The sequence below is a fragment of the Pezoporus occidentalis genome, unplaced genomic scaffold (assembly GCF_034315485.1).
Source record: "Pezoporus occidentalis ecotype Australia unplaced genomic scaffold, CSIRO_AGI_Poc_V1 ctg9, whole genome shotgun sequence".
Lineage (NCBI taxonomy): Eukaryota > Metazoa > Chordata > Aves > Psittaciformes > Psittacidae > Pezoporus > Pezoporus occidentalis.
Genome location: NW_026916262.1, coordinates 2,515,429 through 2,535,832, shown reverse-complemented (window position 1 = coordinate 2,535,832; position 20,404 = coordinate 2,515,429). Strand labels below are relative to the sequence as shown.

At 37.4% G+C, this 20,404-nt stretch overlaps 1 protein-coding gene across 2 annotated transcripts in view; it reads left to right on the top strand.

Moving 5' to 3' along the window:
* PHF14 (PHD finger protein 14) overlaps positions 1-20,202 on the top strand; it is a 161,945-nt gene extending 141,743 nt beyond the window's left edge. For both annotated transcript variants that reach the window (XM_062605005.1, XM_062605003.1), the window contains exon 19: positions 20,021-20,202. In XM_062605005.1, the coding sequence (XP_062460989.1) occupies positions 20,021-20,095 (75 nt within the window). In that variant the 3' untranslated portion in view covers positions 20,096-20,202. The remainder of the gene's footprint in view (positions 1-20,020) is intronic.
* Positions 20,203-20,404: the final 202 nt, after the last annotated feature.

The window sequence follows — 20,404 nt, the reverse complement described above, 5'->3', positions numbered from 1 at the left end:
CTTGCCTATGCTGCAGAACAAATATGATGCCTTCGTGGCAGATTGAACAGGCACACTGACTGGTGTGTCTTTCATATTTTCCAAACATACATCAGTACTTCTGAGGCAAGCAAACTCCAGGTTCATATAATATGGTAAACTTTGATTGACTAGTGGTGACTTCTGAATTTCAACATGAGAACTCACATCTTCTCAGTGCTCCATGAGGATCTTGCTTCCCATCTTCCAGCACCAAAAAAAACCTTCAGTAAGGAAGCCTGCCAGTAACGCAATAGTGCTCCTTTCATAATGATGTTCCATCTAGCTGTAAGTATATGGCTTAGAAATTCCATCAAGTCAGCCAGTCTTGCATTTGAAAGTGGTGTTTCGGTGGATATAGTCAGGAGGAATATACCTAGGGCTTTCTGAAATGCTAATTTCTTAGACCACATATGCTTGAGTGTGCCTCTCAGAGAGTGGCACATGAAAAAAAAAAGTTAACTGAGGAATATCAACTGCTTGATTTTGCTGGGCTTCATACATCACTGGGTCATAAACATTAATGTAGAAAGAGAGAGTGATGCAGTAGTCAAGCTGTTGAGGAGATACAGCCTTTCATTTGTTTGGACAGGCATGGCATATTGTTGTCAGTTGACTCTTCTTGCTCTTTCCTGCCTTTGGTTATGAAATCATATGCTCTGAGGAAACAAAATTCAATTATGCATTTAGTATTTTTGGATTAGTAGGGAATATGCACCTGGCTTGATGAAAGCAGGATAGTTTCATTTATGAAAGCTAGAAAAATTATCTCAGTTGATATAAGTATGGTCACAACCTGCTGTATTCCTCAGAAAATCTGTAACACTTGAGACGAAAGCTGCTATTATCACTGTTATGATCTAAATCTTTTTTCAGAGTGATAAAAGATTAATGTAAGTTAGAATCATAGAATAGTTTGGGTTGGAAAGGATGTTAAGTTCATCTAGTTCCAAACCCCCTGCCATGGACAGGGACGCCTCACTCTAGACCATGTCGCCCAAGGCTCCGTCCAGCCTGGTCTTGAACACTGCCATGGATGAAGCATTTACCACTTGTCTGGGCAACCCATTCCAGTTCCTTACACACTCACAGTAAAGAACTTCTTCCTTATACCCAACCTGAACTTCCCCTGTTTAAGTTTAAATGCGTTAACCCTCATCCTATTGCTACAGTACCTGATGAAGACTTCCTTTCCAGCATCCTTGTAGGCCCCCTTCAGATATTGCAAGGCTGCTAAGTTCTAGAATGTTTAAAAAACTTGTTTATGAAGGTGATGATAGAAATCTGTCACTGTGTACAAAAATGATTTAGGAGCAATGGCTGGCATAACAGTTTATTAGCAAATAGATTAATACAATGCAACTGGAGTTCTGCTGGTCCACTAAATTTTTTCAGATATGGACAATTCCTTTTGCATCAAAAGACTGGAAGCTTAACTTTCTAGGTATGGAAGAAAAATGAAATACTGGAATCAATACTGATTGGTTGCTGGAAAATGAGGATTAGTGGTTAGTGTGGATGCCCCATCCCTGGAAATGTTCAAGGCCAGGTTGGACGGGGCTTTGAGCAACGTGATCTAGTGGAGGGTGTCCCAGCACAGGGCAGGGGGATTGGAAGTAGATGATCTTTAAGGTCCCTTCCAACACCACCCATTCCATGATTCAGTCATGGACTAATACTCTTCCTAAAGGAGAGAATAAGGACTGAAGTGAGGCCACTGCTGTTAGTGGCTATGGAATAGGTAGCTGGACTGTCCTTTAAAAACAAACAAACAAAAAAGCTGAACACATAGAGTCAGTTTGAAAATTAGTTTCTGTGTTGTATCCTTTCATCTGAAATGTTTAATCTTTAGACTCCCAGTCATTCCTGGTGAGGTGGATAAAGTATATTGCTCAATGGAAAAAACCTGAAGTTAAACATTGCTTCATATATTCCCTATCAAAAAAACATGACTTCTGGCTTAAAAGGTACTTATGACAGGTGAATGAGTTGAAAATTTTATTTGTCAGTGAAATATTCTGTGCCGATGTCAGCCATTACAAAATGGACACCATAGGTAGTGGTTTTCTTGTTGGAACACATTGCCATGGTCCCCAGAGTGTTTCTAATTTTTTTTTTTTTTTTAGGGAGAAAGACTGGCATCTGTTTCAGTTATTCCTGTTGGATGCCCTTAAATATCAGATTACAGGAAAAAACTATGATTCAGAATTAAAAAAAAAGCCCAAACCAACAAAAAACAACAGAACAACTGCCAGATATCTCTTTTCTAGGAAAATCTCGGTCCCCACACCTTGAACATATTTACAAGTGGTAAGCTGTTATTTTTACTTTATCCTTGTACCAAGAGAAGATGTTCTTTTGAGTAAGTAGACAGAGAAGAGCAACAAAGAAGAGCTTGTGTCTAAAGGAATGGGTACCAAGAAAATTTTAAGCGTTATCCTAAGGATCTTCAGAAACTTTCCTGCTTAAAAAGATGAGAATTTTGTGAAGTAAAGGGTGAAAGCTAGAAGCAAACAAGCCTGAAGATGGTGAAACATCTACCAAAGCGTGAAGTTCTGCAAATGTTGAGAAGGCAGCAAAAGGAAATAGTTTGTGGGAGGAAGGTGAGACAAGGAGGCACAAAAGCACAAAATGTAATCAGTTCTAAGTAATGTTAAATTTGATGGCTTTGTGATGGCTTTTTTGATGGAAAATAACTGCGGTGCTTGAAGGTAGTTGACATAGTTTCAGGTCCTTAGGACCTTAGTACAAAAGGTGTAAGAAAAGCAGAATAGAAGGACAGGACCTGGGGATGGGGAGTATCTGGAACTAGCAGATGTCCAGGGTGGGCACAGTTAAACTAACTGATAAGTAGAAGTCCAGGATGATTGCTATGTCTGTAATGTTAATTAAGCTGGTTATGAAGATTGTTGGGAAAAGTTGGCGAGTTTGTTCCTGGAGTTTTCTCCGAATCAAAGGTGTTATGGTCTTAAGACACTTTATTTTCACCTGCTTTTGTCTAAAGCTATTAACTCAAAACAAGCAAATGGGCATGGAAAAAAGTCCCTTTTGTTCTTTTATATAATGGATAAGACCTTGAAAAAATATATTTGGGACTTCACCCAAGGAGTAGGAAAGGGCTGTGTTGCGTTTAATGAAACTGTTCAGACAAAATAAAAATCTTAGGTCTCACCTCAGTCATTCAGGAAAAAAAAAGAATCACAAATGCAGCCTGTATTTTTACATAGGCCAGGAGTGCAAATCCTTTCATTTGATTCAGAGAAAACTCCAGGAACAAACTTGCCAACAGAGTTTCAAGTTGACAAGCAGGTATTCTTTATTGCGGCGGGAGACACGGGGATAGCTCCTCCTAACGTGTGTCCCCGAATTGCTACACAGGTCATCCTTACATGGTCACTGAGCGTATTACATCATTTTCCAAAAGGTTTCCGGCATGCATACAAAATGTGGTGGTCTTTAAGGGTCGTTTACTTTTCCCAACAAGCTCAACTAACATTACAGACATAGCAATCATCCTGGCCTTCTACTTACCATTTAGTTTAACTGCTCTCATCCTGGACATCTGCTAGTCCGGAATACTCCCTAGTAGATGCTTACATCAGCTAAATGGGTTTATTAACACCTCAAGCATAGCAATCATCCTGTCCTTTTACTTATCAGTTAGTTTATCTGTGCCCACCCTGGACATCTGCTAGTCCCAGATACTCCCCATCCCCAGGTCCTGTCCTTCTGTTCTGCTTTTCTCACACCTTTTGTACTGAGGTCCTGAGGGCCTGAAACTATGTCAACTACCTTCAAGCGCAGCAGTTATTTTCCATTACAAAGCCATCAAACTTAACATTACTTAGAGCTGATTACATTTTGTACTTTTATGCCTCCTTGTTTCACTTGTTTTGTGCGTTCTGCATATTTTAAGATGTAGGACTGTAATCCATTAGTTTATTGAAATCTGCTTTAATTTGGGTTTCTCCTACTTCTGCTCAAGGCAGGAGTTAAAGACAGAGACCTCTATGAACAGGTACTGGTTTGACTGGGATGAAAATGTACGTGGCACTGAATATCATTATGAGAATACCTTAATGGTATGCTTTCATCATGTTTAACTTGCTTAAAGAATGTTGGGATTTTATTTTTTATTTAAATAACTGGTGAATCACACTGTGCTGACAGAAAATCTGACATCATATCCACAAGCAGCCTATGCAGCAACCTTGGGTTGCCTTTGTGTCATCAGTGGACCCAGAGTTTCTGCAAGGGAGACACAGTACTGCTTTTTTCTGGCCCTTCTCTGCTGAGATGCATGGATGGCAAGCCACTGGCATCCTCAGGTCTGCCTTTTCAAGACGTTGTCCAGCTTGCTACCTGTGGTTAATCAGTCTAAGAAAGACAAAAAAAAAATAATAAAAAATGTAGAAATGTTCATTAGGTAGGAAAGTATTGTTTCCTGTGGTAGGAAAATATGAATGAGGGTTTTCTGAATAGGCTGTTGGGTGGCTGCTTGAGTTATGCATGGGTGCTTTGGCCTTTAGAAAAGAGGAGATAATACCTGCTAATGAGGAAGCTCTTGCTGAATAGGGTGACTCATACACTTAAGGGGTACATCAGCAAAGTATCTAATGATGTAATAACCTACAAATCCAAGCTATTCAAATTGGGATAAGTGTTAGAATCAATTATTGTGGCTCTCAATAGAGTGCCTGTTCCTCTTCTTTTTCTCAGACTTAGCCTCTTACCTGCCTTGTTGAATCATGTCTCGATGTGTAATAATTATATCTTGTCATAACTAGTGCTGAACACTGGTTCCTGTGAAGCTATCTGTGAGTTAAACTTCTCAGTTAATGAGGAGCTGACTGTGTGGGATTGGATTACTGCCTGGATTAGCTTTCTAACACAATTCATTTCCAGGCATCCTCTTTCGATATTTTCACCACACTTCAGTCTATATTAAGGTAGAAATTGGATTAAAAAAGACAAAGCATGAAGTCATTTGCTGAAGCAAACAGTGTTAGTGCCAAATTTTGTATAAAAGGATGCCGCTGAAAGGGCTGTGGGTCTCTTCTAATCCATGGAGAACCCCTCTGCCTCTGGGCTTCATTTCCAAATACAATGCACAGGGGGTACATAAACCCCTGTTAAGCAGTTCATTTCGTGCATTAATTTCTTGTTTGTTTGCAGTATTAAAAATGTTGTTTTCAGCCTGGAACAATCCCATTCATACAGAAATCACTTTGTAAATTTAAATACTGTACCAGTGACAGCTCTGTTTAGAGCAAGTATTTTAACCCGTTGAGCAGTGTCAGTAGCTGTCTTCCTGTAGTTAAAGTTTTAAATATATGAGAGAAAATTCTGTCTTTTATTTTTCTTAGTGCATAAAGATTTTCAAGAGTGTCCTGGGTTCAGCAGTAGCAGTCATTTTTCTCCTTCTTAGTAGCTGGTGCAGTGCTGTGTTTTCGACTTTTGGCCTGGCAGCAGCACTGATAACACCAATGTTTTTAGTTGCTGCTTAGTAATGTTTACTCTGACCAAGGACTTTCTGAATCTCATGCTCTGCCAGGGAAGTGGGGAAGTGGGGAGGAAGCAGAGACAGGACACCTGACCCAAACTAGCCGAAGAGGTATTCCATACCACAGCACGTCATGCCCACTATATAAACTGGGGGCAGTTACCCGGAAGGGCTAGATCGGTCAGCGGGTGGTGAGCAGTTGTATTGTCTTCCCTTGTTATTTCCCTTATCATTGTTATTATTGGTGGCAGCAGTAGTGATTTGTGTTATACCTTAGTTACTAAACTGTTCTTATCTCAGCCCCTGGGAGTTAGATTCTTTTGATTCTTCTCCCCTTCCCTCTGGGAGTGGGAGGAAAAAGGGGGTGGGGTGGGGGAGTGAGTGAACAGCTGTGGCTGCGTGGCTGACTGGGCTTAAACTGCAACAAAGAGGAAGAATTGGTTATATGTAGAGGAAATGCTCATGACATCTGAAAATGTTGTTTTCCTAGGGCAAATTATTGATGGTTTTGGATGAAGTGGAAATGTAAAACTTCCACTGTACATTGAATAAACAACAAAGTTTGAATTGCAAGCACTAGGCATGACATAAACGATGCATTTTAAAAATCTAAAATTAGGAACTAAGTATCCAAAAGTTTGTACACCCAAAGATGTAATTCTGGGCCACAGCCTTAACAGTTATCATTGCGTTATGCAAGACAGCCTAAGTATGAAAGTATATTCACGTGGAAAAAACTCATCGAACTCATCTGATCACTGCAGCTTTCACAAGGAGGATGTTGACTCCTCCACTTAAATGCTATTAGGATATGGTCTTCCTTGGAGAGCAGGTACTTTTCCTTCTGAAAAAGAGATCTAGACACATCAATTTCATTTGATCCCGCTGCTGATGTACTAGCGCTGACTTGGTAGTTACTTCCTGATTTCATTATGTTTTTAAAATTGACTCCATTCTCTATTCATCATTCCAAACCATTCACCTTTTTTATGCATTGCCGCCTTAGTTATCGCAAAACATCTTTTCAGTTAAATAATTTCCTGATGAAAAATAAATTTATATGAAGTAAAACTAGTTTTCATATGCTTTATGGCTTGCTGCATATTATACAATATCAAGCATCATAAAATTAATGTTATTAATGGTTGTTTATTTTTCCTAGAGACAAAAAATATGCATCAGAATTTAAAACCAGGCAGTTTCTTGTGATTTCTGCACTCATTTTATGTCTTCTTTGCTGGTTTCAGAAAGAACAGGTGATGTTCTGCGCTAGAAAAGTTAATGCTTTTAAAGCCTTCTGTACTTTCTGAATGTAATAACAATGACAGCACTTAACACTTATATAAATCTTCTCATGCACAGAGCTCCATCCTGACATTGAAAGTATTATTATTCACATTTTATGGATAAGTTCTTTAATGTAGCAGCAAGTTCAATATCCACACCCTCCAGGACGAATTTATATTATAGTAGGGGGACAAATGTCAGAGATTTTAGCTGAGAAATGCTTCATCTGAGTCTCAGACCTTGCTTTACTATGGACACATGCATTAGTTTTATCTTGGTTTCTGTTAGTGATCGTACTCTAGATTCTAAATCCTATTAAGTACCACTCCTCCATTTCTTCCTCTTCTCCAGTGACATTTTCCAGCTCACTGGTTTTCTCCACTTTCTCCACAGTCTGTACTTCATACAGGGAGTTCTCACCTTGATCTGAACTCTTTCCTGCACAGAAGTACACCTCCGCAGACTGACTCTTCAAGGCCCAGTACTCTTTTGATAAAATACCTGCAATACCTGTCTTCTTATGTCTGTCCTGTATAGTCACTTTGTTTTATAAATAAATATAAAATATTACTGTGTGAAATAGTTTTAGATACATTTTAATGGTAATCACTTTTTAATCATTCTTCACTTATTAACCATACTTGGCACAAAAATGTGGTTGAGATATATGCCCATTATCCTGACACACGTAGCTTTTATATTTTACTTGTTCTTTTCTTTCATTTTTTTTTCTTAACTGATTGTAGATTCTGCAATCTCAGACTCTCCAGATGTGTTTGTACAGTTTGTGGTATGGTGTGACTTGGCCAACAAGGTTATTAATTAATATTATGGTTAAATATTGTAACTATATGTTAACTTTTATCAAATTGAGCAGCAAAAATATTGAAAGGCGGTAGAGACCTTGCTATATCTAGGTCTTAATAGGCATTACTTTTGAGGTTTTTGAATGGATAGAGAAAGAAACAGCACAATTTTTCATGTTTTGCTTTTTTGAGAGCTTGCCTCCTGAAAGATTTTCTTGAATTTAAATTAATTAAATATACTTCAGTTCACTTAAAAGTCACAAATGATTAATATCAGTAACTGTAACTGATGTTAAGGAGATAGACAGCATTTGCTGTATTTTCTTCAGAGCCTTCATATTCTTAATAATCATATTTTAGAAGTATGTTGGTAGATTAAATAGTATAATTATGTGTTTCTTTCTAACTTTAAATGCTGATTTAAATGGCAGCACTACAGGCTTCTGTAGTTCTCTGTGTTGTGTGTACATCTTGATAAGAAGAAGCAGGCAAAATGAGTTGCATCAAATACTAGGTAGTATTTGCCACAGGAGAATATAAGCCTGTTTTTTCTATATTACCTTTTTTTACTACCTGTTCTGCTTTGAGAGTAAAGGGGACATGTGATGATTGTCTGAGTAAACAGAAAATAATGAAATAGTTACTAGCTGTTAATTCTTCGAATTGTGTTTCCTGGAGCTCCTGTATATGCAGAAAGAGAAAAGCCAGTGAGTAAAACCAGATAAATGGATTGCAACTAAGTAAAATGAATGAATATGTAAGCTTTTGCTTGATGTTGGTAGCTAATCCTGACAGTTAGGAGAGCAGCTGTTGTACAAGAGCAGAGAGCAGCAACTACTAAATATATTGCTGTTGGGCCATTGCTGACCCTAAGTAAGGTGCTGGGCAGAAACTCTTTAGAGGCAGCTGCCTGACAGCACTAGCCCTCTGAAAATAGCCTCAACTTCCTCTTAAATACCCATAATTTAAATGCTGTTCTTGATCCAGGGGCTGTTTACATTTTTTCCATTCCAGAGAAGCCTTGGTCCGCAGTATATTCCATACATAGCCCCAGTAAATAGTACTGTTCAGTTCAGTGATCAAACGAATTGAATGTAGTTGAATGTATACATACAATGCATGTATACATGTTCGCAAGTTGTGGCCCTTAATGGTTGCGTAGAATATTATGTCTTGGAAGCACTGTGATGTAACATAATGGGAGACAAAAAAACCTCCTCAGTGAGTAGATGTCTGAGGAATGGTGTTTAGTGAGCTTCAATAGGAATTTCAATGAATGTTATTAAGTGGCTTCAGTGTTTTAAGGAAAAAGTAGATTAATATGATTTATTATGAGCTCTGTAATAAGCTTTTCTACCATAAATATGCAAAACACTAATTAGAGTCAAATTTCCCTTGCTTTGGGAATCTTTTAGAATATGGCTTTTCAGTAATTGAATCACATTGAAGTATTTTTTCTCCCACTTTTCTAACAAAATTATGTGTGATTTGTTGGAGGGTGGGCAGAGATGGGAAGCAAACTGGTGACAAACCAAAAGATGACTTTGATGTCGTATAGTGAAACAGGAACTTCTAAGTTTATCAACTGGTGACAAACCAAAAGGATGACTTTGATGTAGTATAGTGAAACAGCAACTTCTAAGTTTATCAGAAAGAAATGCACCATGAACCTGTAAGGAACCCTTTTCGTGGTAACTATCTGCACCAAGGTGAGGTCTGTCAATTAATTTAATTCTAAGTTTCTGAAAGGCAATTATTTCTTTTTCTTTTTTTTTTTTTTTTTTTAAAAGTGAATAGATATTGTTAGAGAAAAAGTTTTGGCAGGATATCAGAGTGTGTGTTTGAAGGCAGATGCTGCTTTTACAGGGCAGGTTTTTGCAGAGTTCCTTTTGACAACAGTATTAGCTTAAATGGTTAGACATTGCGTTATCTCTGATGACACTTGAAGGAGTTTCATCAGATTCTGACATCACAAAATTACAGCTAAACAACATCACTATCGTGACAAATTACCAAAACATCCCTTAGTATACCCACTGAATTGAATAACATTTGACTTCAGAACCTCACCTGGAAATGCAAAGATGACTGGAGGTTGAAGATAACTCATTCTACTGTTAAACCTAATACTTTTATTTTACTTTATTTTATTTTATTTTATTTTATTTTATTTTGTTTTGTTTTGTTTTGTTTTATTTTATTTTATTTTATTTTATTTTATTGTTTTGTTCATTTAGAAGCTGATCAGCTTGAAACTATTGAAACCTTGGTATACTTAATGTTATAATTTCAACACAAAATTGACTGTGTTTGTTACCAATACACCCTTGATGCTTCAAATACAGCTGAGTTGATCTGTTGTATGAAACAGGACTGTTCAGGCATCATTACAGGATCAGAACAGTAAGTGCTCTCTTCAAATACAGAAATAATCTAAAAATATAAACCCGAACAAATCTACAGGCCTTCTTTTGCTATCAAACCAACTGGATTCCAACTTCTAAAGCCTTAGATTTGTCTTTTCTTTCTTGTCTTGTTTGATTTCAGGTCCATAGTCAAATATTTGTGTTATATTGTCAAATTAAATGTATGTTTATACAGCTTGTAAAGGAGTATTTTTGACTTCTGGCTAGGTCTACAGTGCTGGTGTTAATTTAGATTAAACAAATGTAGGGAAGGTATAGGTGTTCCATGAGAGATTGTACCTGCACCTGCGTTGTTAGCATGAAGATGAGGATCTGGTCCTCGTCTGGAATGCTTTTTGGGGGATTTTATTTAATGGATATTGAAATCACTGAAGCATCTGTCTAGTTGTAGTTGTTGGATTCTGAATTTCAATATCAGCATGTGTTTTGGGCGACCTACTGAAAGGAATTGTACAGGGTTTTTAAAAAAAGTCTCTTCTACCTCTGATTTCTTCATCAGTACCACGAGTTCTATTTGCTGTCATAGTTTATCCCTTATCTAACTGTACAGCTTTGCCCATTTCTATCAGTTGTTTTTGCAACTTCATGGATTGTGACTGAGTATAAGCATTCAGGGCTGCAACAAATATAAACCATTTTTTACATTATTTATATCGTATTTTGAAAAATAGGTGGCTGAAATAAAGGCCTTTGCTGTATTGTTCAGACTCCTGTGTCTTCATATTAACTCTATTGAAAGTTCTGTCTTTTATGCCTAGAGTCTGGACAGAATTTCATGGCTGCACTCAGGTGAAATGTTCTGTTGAAATACAAACGAAAGGAGAAAAAAGCTTTCTGAGTTGTTAGCTGTCGCATTATAGCAATATTTTCATTATTCCAAAGTTATTAAATTTAAAATACTGCAGTAGACTTTTTCTAATTAAATGTGTGTTTTCTTTTGTCATAAGGAAAGAAAAAACTTTGGTTATGCTTTTTACAGTAATTTAATTAAGCATTTCCTGTAAGTTCATTTCAGTATCTACATGGCTCACTAAAGTTGGAATTCAGTATAGAATGGTAGATTAATTGCCCTTTGTCTTAGATGAAATAAGAATCCTAAATATGCAGAGTCATGAAATTTAATTGTGTTCCTCAATTGCTTATTCAGTGCTTTGGAAACCTGAATAAAAAAATACAGAAGAAGGGGGCCAAAGGTTGTTAAATGTAGTGACTAACACAGATTTTGAACTTTACTTAATGAACCGAGTGTTTATTACTGTGAAATAAACGCACCATTTAAAGAATTATGGTGGAAATGTAGAACATTAAAACTCTAATTAATTTTGGTCAAAAGCATGCAGTACACTCATTTTTCCTAAAACATTTTCATTATGGTCTAGATTTTCCCTGTTATTGAGATAAATTTATTCCTTTCATATGGTAGTTAGTGCTTTCTTGTAAAAAACATGTACTTCAGTGATGTTTAGAGTGATGTCTTTTAGCTGCCTTCAACTGTAGACAGCATGTCTTGTCTGTAGCTTACAGAAGCATTTTTCTATAGCTCAGTTGTACCTGCTTTTCTATTTAATGTTGTTAATCATTGTGGAAATGAAGGATGTTCAGACCTCTTGAGAAAAGGCTGTCTATAGCTAAACTTATTTGTGAAAACAGTTAAAGCATGATAAAAAATCTTCAGGTTTAGTAACGACCAGGATACATAGATAGCCTAACAATTGAGCAGTTAAAAATTATCCTCTTATTTGCTAGGGTTTTTTTTATTAAACAGTACTTAGAAGTTGAATTACTTAAAAGAGCTGTTAATTTCATATCACTGTCCTGATCACCTTTTGTTCTAGATTATTATCTAGATTATTGTAAGAAGAACCCAACGTTTTGCTTCTTATAATTCAGTAAATATATAGTGTAAATATGGTGGGAGTGGAGCCATAAATATTTAAAATCATCTTGATAAGTTTAGAATACACTTTTCTAGGCTACGGAATATCGTTCTGTAGTAGTATCACAGTATCACAGTATATATAAAGTGGAAGCAGTATGAGTATATATAAAGTGGAAGTATGAGTATATATAAAGTGGAACTTCCTGTTTTAATTTCCAATTCATAAAAATAATTATATTGACACATTAGTCAGAAATGCTATTTTAGTTTCCACATATATATTTATATATGCACAGATGTAAGTATTATATTTGAGTGACAAAATTGCCTTACAAAGGATCTAAATCAGGACAATGCCAGACTTGAAGGCTTGAAAAGTAAGGCAAGCGTACACTCTGAGATCAGAGTGGAAACTGAAGAAGCCCATCCCATACAGGCACAGTACAATCCCATTAAAAGTTGCTTTTCAACTATTTCCTAGTTGATGTTTCAGGTTTGTGATATCTACATTTTTATAGATGCAGTCTAAAGTTCATATAACTAAACCTTTTAAGACTCCAATTGTTAAAGAGGAAACATTTTCCTCTGCTTTCTTCAAGGAGAACCAGCTGAACTTGAAAAACAATGGTTGAGTTTCAAGCACCACCTGCCCTGAAGAGCATCCCAACTGTTGTGGCAGTCAGCCAAAAGGGCCACTCAGTGGAATGGCTGCCTCCTTAAAAAGAGAGAAACAGATGGAAGATTTGAAATCTGGCATGAATTTCCACTTCTGTACTAAGCGTTAAATGAAATTTTGACTCTAAGGGCTCTTGCAATGGTACATTTATCTGTATAATCAGAATTAGAAACAAGGAAACAAAAAATATAGAACACTGACAAACGTTTCAAAAAGACTTAAAGTTCTTGTACTAGTGCAAGTTAAAGGGGAAAGAGTTTGTGATAAACATGCAGCTGCTTGTAGCTTCTTCAGCTTTAGTATAAAAGTAGTTCTCCCAGTCTTTCATTGCCACCTAGAGCACGATGCCATATACTGCATCGGTGAAGGAGACAACAGCTAAACGTTGCTCATTTTACTGAACAAAATGTGGTGGAGAGCTGCTTCCAGCTAATTGATGTCATGTTTACTTACATTATAATGGTTAGTTCGTTCATAGCCTCCATTTTTTTAACGTACCAGATCAGCAGAGATTTTCTTACAGGAATTTGGTGGGCTTTGACAGTAAGAATTAATGGAGATGAGCATTAAAAGGTACGACTGTCAGATTGCCAGTGGTCCCAGAGGGTGCATTTTCTTGATGGCTGCTTCAGAATACTTCATGAAGCAAATGTCAAACTTGTCAAGGCTGTCACTATGAAAATGATCCATGTAGCAAGGGTCTCTTTTTCAAAGGAGAAACAAACAGCTGCCTTATCACTTCAGAGCTACAGTGACAAAAACTGTCATCTATCACAAGAAATTTATATTTGCTTCTAATATCCATTGGTACAAAATTGTTCCAGTTGTACTCTGTATTTTTGCACCACTCTGTTATAAGGACTGTCAGTAATACGTTTGAAGAGATAGCATAGGCTTTGGAAGAAAAATAACTTTTAAATTTTGGTGCTAGATGCTCATCTTTTGTTGATTTAACTGAGAGACTGATGTAATTCACATTTTTTGCCTGATGGTCATTTCCCTCCAAATTTGGCCTATGACATTGGAAAGCTAGACTTCAACAATAAAAACCTCTCATAGTTTCTCAAGTCCCTTTTTCCTGGTATGTTTTTGAAGAGTATTAGAAGTATTTTTACTTACTTCCAACTGACGTTTTGCTGGCTGGGATCTGTGAGGCAGGAGATGAAACACCACATGGACACCCTTGCTGAGGCTTAGCATGTTAGTCATATCACAGCTCTTTTGAGTTAAGGTACTTTGAAAAGTAATAGTGTCTGAATTTGGTCCTGAGTGGTTTTGAGATATTTCTAGAATATGTGATAGCATAAAGAACCCTTTCATAATTTCTCACTGTAATAAGATATTTTTGAATTCTGCATACTTTGTTATTATTCAGTTGTTCATTTACATCATACTGTAATGTATAGCTGTTTATTAAGTTTAGAATATGGGTTACAGTTTGCAAAGCACACAACAGAAGGATTATTTAAGTATACCTTTGTAATGCAACTTTAGAAATTTGTGGTTTAATGCACAAATCTGTGAATTGTTGCATTTCTTAGCACAGTTAATTGCAGTGCGGTCTGTTCTACATACAGAGTAGTGTCAGATTCCTTGTCGAATTAAGAATTGACTAATTCACCATCATCTTCCAGATTTCATGTCATTAACTAATGGAATAAAAAGAAATTCTCAGGCAGTCTGAACTGGGGAGGTGGAGATGGGGAAGGAGAATAGAAAAGTGCACCAAAACACCTATTTCTAGGCACTTTTTAACTACAGAGTTACCTTTCTATGTCAGACCTGTTATTCTCTGCTTGGATCATCATTTGTAGTTGACCTTAAATACTCTTTCAAATGGGATGAAGTTATATTATCGTCTCCCTCAAATGTTAGATCAAAATTTTCAGAAATAGGACCTTAAAAGTCAGCTTCTTACCTTTAGTTCTTGGCACCTTGAGGTGTCTAAATATTGAAGTATTCCTATTAACCTCAGCAAAGTTATTGAATGCTCAATAATAATAATTCTCAACACTTATCTAAGTAGCACACTGTAGGGTCTCAGTTACAAGTTCATGGCCCTGTTCTGTTACTGTGACCCATAAATGCTCAGCTACCAAGTGTAGACTAATTAATTTGGAGGAGAGATGTCAATAGGACATTTGAGGACATCCACAGAGCATCCAAAGGACCGTTTAATCCGATTCCCAGGGAAAGGAAGGGATGCACTGTGGAAAGAAAAAAGCTGATGTAGAAGGTCTTTCAGTCTATCAGCATCATCAAGATTCTGATGAGGTGTTCAGTCATTAATGGTTTAAGGAGCTCCTGACTGTCTTGTTCGGAAACACCCTGAATGATCAAGCAGCCTTTTTTCCAATCTGATTTGCCTATCCCACATTGCCTGCTCACTAGCCTTCAGGCAACCATCCTAGGAGACGGACAACTCTAACTTCAAACCTGGGCAGATGGAGCTCGTTTAGCCCTGTAAGGCCATCCATCTAAGAGAAGGACACTCTAACCAAACCTACGACCTGAGGACTTTGCTGTCACCGTCCAAGCTCTCTAGGCCCTGGCAGTTAAACCTCAGGTGTAAAGGGTGGGGCCAGCTCTGCACATGCTGTGCCTCACCTAAAAAATCCACTGCGCAGGCCGGAAGGGTTTACTCACACTTGCAAAGCCCTGTAGGGACAGGCGAGGGACAAAACTGCATGTGATGAGGTGCACTGGAAGTCGCAGACCCAACCCTGCATGCAGGCGGTTCAGGACATGGGTCGCTCGAGATTGACCAAGGAGATGACAGTCTTGTTTGGCAACATCCTGAATGACCAAGCAGCCTTTTGTCCAACTGGATTTGCCTATCCCACATTGCCCTTTTAGTCCTCATCACTCTTGTAGTAAGCATGGGTAAAGCCCTTCCCAAATCTTCGTTAGTGAAGCCAATCAATCAAGGAGCTCCTGAGCTGACATTTCAGTTCAGGGTTTTGGGTTTAACAGCGCTTTATAAAGCCCTTTGTCCTTTTCTTTATCACTTACGTTTTGTGTTTGGGTTGTTTTTAAATCTGAAGGAATGACAAATCCAGACTTGTAAACTTAATTTATTTCAACATTAAAATAATCTTTGAGCTGTTAAATACACTTTTTCAGTAAGGTTAGTAATACAGTCTTGAGGAATTTGCTTCCCTTTACTACTCTTAAAAGTCACCACATCTGTACTAAGGCATCTTTTAGGTCACTGCATAGTATTGGAGTATATGATTGTCTGTAGTCAGGAAAGATACAAAGGGATGTTTGACTTTTGACATCTGCTATCAAGAACTACTTTAATAATTGAACATTTTAACACCAAAGTGATTGTTCTCTGTTTCAGGCACTAGACAGTAGAGTCATAGGTGGCTGAGAGCAAAAAATATAGTAACAAAAAGAGAGATGTGAGGCATTAATAGAAATAATGTGAACTGAAATTCTGTGAAACAGAAACTGGAATTCAGTATTTCATTTGCTTTGTAGCCACAGATAAACTTTATACACTGCCATCATGGACTGGTTTTTAGCAGATAACATAAAAAGAAAAGGTTTTTCTTTGTTATCTGACAGTATTAGAAGCATTAGAATCATGACAATGCTAGGTGGTAGTTACTAAAAAAAAAATAATATATGTTTAATCAGCAGCCTGTTCATATAATGTCATAGAGTCATAGAATAGTTAGGGTTGGAAGGGACCTTAAAGATCATCCAATTCCAATCCCCTTCCCATGGGCAAGGACACTGCTGACTAGACCCTGTTGCTCAAAGCCCTGTCCAACCTGGCCTTGAACGATTTCAGGGATGAGGCATTCCCAACTTCTCTGGACAACCTGTGCCAGTGCCTCAGCACCCTCATAGTAAACAATTTCTTTCTAATGTGTAATCTAAATTTTCCCTCTTTCAGCTTAAAGCCATTGCCCTTTGTTCTATCACTTTATGCTTTTGTAAAAAGTCCCTCTCCAGATTTCTTGTAGACTCCCCTAGGTACTGAAAGGCTGCTATAAGGTCTCCCTGCAGACTTCTCCAGGCTGAAAAAGCCCAGCTCTCTCAAGCCTGTCTCCACAGGAGAGGTGCTCCAGCCCTCTGAGCATTTTCATGGTCCTCCTCTGGACTCACTCCAGCAGGTTCACATCCTTCTTATGTCAGGAGCCCCAGAGCTGCATGCCGTACTGCAGGTGCGGTTTTATAACATTGGAGTAGAGGGGGAGAATCACCTCCCTCAACCTGCTGGCCACACTTCTTTTGATGCAGCCCAGGATACGGTTGGCTTTCCAGGCTGTGAACATGCACTGCCAGTCATGTTTGGCTTCTCATCCACTAACAGCTTTGAGTCTTTTTCTCAGAGCCTAATTTCTTAATAATTAAGCTATATAGGCTATTTAGCTGAAAATTCAAACATCATTAATGGCATTAAAGCCAATTCAGTATTCTGTGTGCAATCTTTGGGATGCCTCTTGGGCTATTAATAAAAAAGATAAAACATTTCATAGAAATTTTCCATTGTCAGCAAAGTAAAAGAATAGTGAGTCTTTACATCCTGGAGTATGGTTAATGTGTATGCTCAAAATTGCCAGTTGAAATTTTTCCCAGCAATACTGGCAGGGATACTGCTCTTACAATTTATAGGAGTTCATGTCTCACGATAATTTTTGAGTCCTTAGTAAGTTTGCCATTCTCAGGACAATGCTGTCACTTCTTTTCTGGCAGAAGGCTGCATGAGTGCCAGTACTGGTAGATCATACTTTCCAGTGTCTGTTTTGCACAGCAGTCACCCACATTCAGAGAGACTAAACTTAGGTTTCTGTATCAAAATGAAATAGGACTTTCTGTTCTTGGAAAACAGAAATGGAATAAATGTCCCCCTACAAAATTAAGATGTCCTCTGTGGAGCATAGTTCAATACAATAGTATTCAGGGAGCTTTTGTGCGTAAAAATATGTAAAATTCGAAAAAATAAACAACAAAATACCAGTCAGGGGCCTGGATGACTGTGTGTAGGAATCTGCCCATGTAAGTTCAATTTATAATCTGCAGGTAGTTTATACCTGTTTGAATATGTTTCACCTAGTTGAAGCAACAGCAGATGAACAAAGGCAAGGGTATTGGTTCTGAAAAATATCCAGAGTGGATGCTTCTATCTTGAGTATTCACACAGAGCAAATCCTGGACTTGCTGTAGCCACTCAGCCATTATTTCTGCATCTCAGAAAACACTGATCATTGCAGCTGCTTCTGTAACCTAGGAAATCTGACAGAGAGCAAGCATGACCGTATGAGCACAGCATTAAAACATTTCAAGTTTACACAAAGCCAGAAGATTCTGTTACAAAGCTCTTTCACTGGATAAAACCTTTTTGTCCACAAAAAACAGACTCAGGAAGCTGATATTCAGTATTGAGCCTAATATCCTTTCACCCTCTTGTAATCCTCTGTGAAGGTATGGCCCTGTAGTCTTTGAAATTTGTGCATACTCCCTCTATTAGGAGGGGAAACCCTACACAATATATCAAGTGTGCTGGGAAAAGAATGACTGTGTAGGGTTAAGAGGGAATAAAAGGACGTTGGAATAGTGGCAGGTTGTGTGCTAGGGAGGTGGATAAGTTGGTGCTGAGGTCATAGGGATGCAACTTCTGTGGGTGAGGACCTTCTGAAACATGCAAATTTGCTGTTCTTTCATTAACAAGTCCTTCATGAAAGAACGTGGCTGTTTTTCGATGCCAGCCAAAAGTTCCTGTTGGTAACTTTTTTATTCAGTGATATTCTTTGTTGTGTACATCTTGGCCTAGTTACACATTGTTCCTTTGCTGTTTCCCATTCTGCCTTGGCTTTTATTTCTTGAGAAGTTTGACCTTGAAGTACGTTCACTATACATGAGACTCTCTTCCATATATGCTACACTTCTAATTTCAATGGATCAACAGTCTTTGGTTTCTCACACATGCACAGATGTGTTCCCTCACCTGAAATAAAAGAGCCACAAGGCTCACTACATCTTTTAAAGGCAATTGAAGAGATGTTCTGGGGTGTTTGTTTCTTTAATAGAACAGCTAGCTTTTCTATGTTATTTTAGCATTGTGTAACATAAGAGACCACATTTTTTTAATGAGATTTTCCGTTGCTATTCTGTTTTATGCTGCCCATGTAGTCTTCCTATGTTTTGTACCTATAAATATTTTTTATAATTATCCTTACAAAACACCCTTTGGTGGTGAAAGGAGGGCTAGGATGCAAAAAGATAGTTATTTTCCTAGAAGAATGAAGGTGCTCTTTTAAAACAGGAAACTGCACCTTGGGTTTCCGAGTCCCACCTAATATCCCTGACATTTCCTTTCTCTCAGCTGTTGACTTTGATGACTTGTGGTATTAGCAGCAGCCAGGATGCTTCTTCATTCCAAAATGTCTGTTAATTTCTTCTTTGTAGTTCTGGAATGAGAAAGATTCTTTGTATATTGAATTAAAATGCAGACAGGAAAACTGGCCATACTTTGAATTGTGATAAGGGCTGTTCATGATGCGATGGATTGCAAGTTGCCTTATAAAAGTTTTCTCAGTCTTTCATAATTTATGCTTTGGAGGTCAAAATTCTGTGTTGGACACAAAACAGTATCCATTCCTATAGAAACGGCATTATGATGTCACTTCATTTTTTTTCAGCAAAATTCAGAGGAACCTGTAGTGAGTTATGAGCCCTACTCGTGGAGCTGAAGCTGTAGAATATTGTAAGCATGCTGCTGCCTGACATGCTCATGTTTCCTATTTTAGACCTGACTGATCTTCAGATAACATATGGTGGTACAAGTAATTGGAGAATTGGCAGGCCTGTCAAGAAAATATGCTAGATGGGACAAAAATACGATGCTGCAGCACATAAAGTGTCTCTGAAGTTAAATTTATTGTCTTTTATCAAATGGTGAAGTAAACGTATCTGGTCTCAAAAAAAAAAAAAAACAACAAAAGAAACATTTTTCAATGGCAGATGCTTTTCAAAAGTAATTTTTAGAACAATGATGAAAGTTCTTGCATTTGAAAGTAATTTAGTAGAAACCTGTGGTCAAGAACAAAGGGAGGGTATATGATGCTGCCTGCCGCAGATGTTTGACTATTTTGTCATCTATGTATGGTTTAGTAATTTCTTTATGTAACCATCAGTAAATTGGTCAGTGAAATATTTACTCATTAAATTATTCTTCTACTATAAATGTAGGTGATAAGTTTTGTTTATATTTCTTATCTTTTTAATTTTAACTCCAAAACAAAATCAAATACTTGAATAAATGACTCTTTTTTTTTTCTTTTTTTTATGCCTGGTGGTCAGGCAAAGGATGGCAAAAATCTGTACAAAATTGTATGCATACGCGTAAGTACAGAAAGTGTACTTCTTCAATAAGTTCATTAATGTTCAGGTTTTCATTTTCTTTTACAGGAAGATGAAAATGAAGCTGGGGCAGAAAATCCATCTCAGGAGCTGAATTTGGAACAGAAAAAATCAAAAAAATAGGAGATTGCTGTCTTGTTTGAAATATTTGCAAGTTGTGTAACAGTGATTATAGTTTCTCATTGTAAAATTAACAAAAAAAGTTCTCAATAAAGTCATTGAAAATTAAATTCATGCTGCACTGGGGAATTAATTAAGTAGCTCCTGGTGATATTCTTGATTGCATTAGAAGCTGAATTATCAGAACTGAGCACCATATCAATAAAATTCTAACCGCTTTTTGAACACGGTATAGAAAGCTGATGGGTTATTCATCACTAATAGCGTTTACTACTCAAAGGGGTCAGTTTTTTTTCTTTTGTACTCTACAAA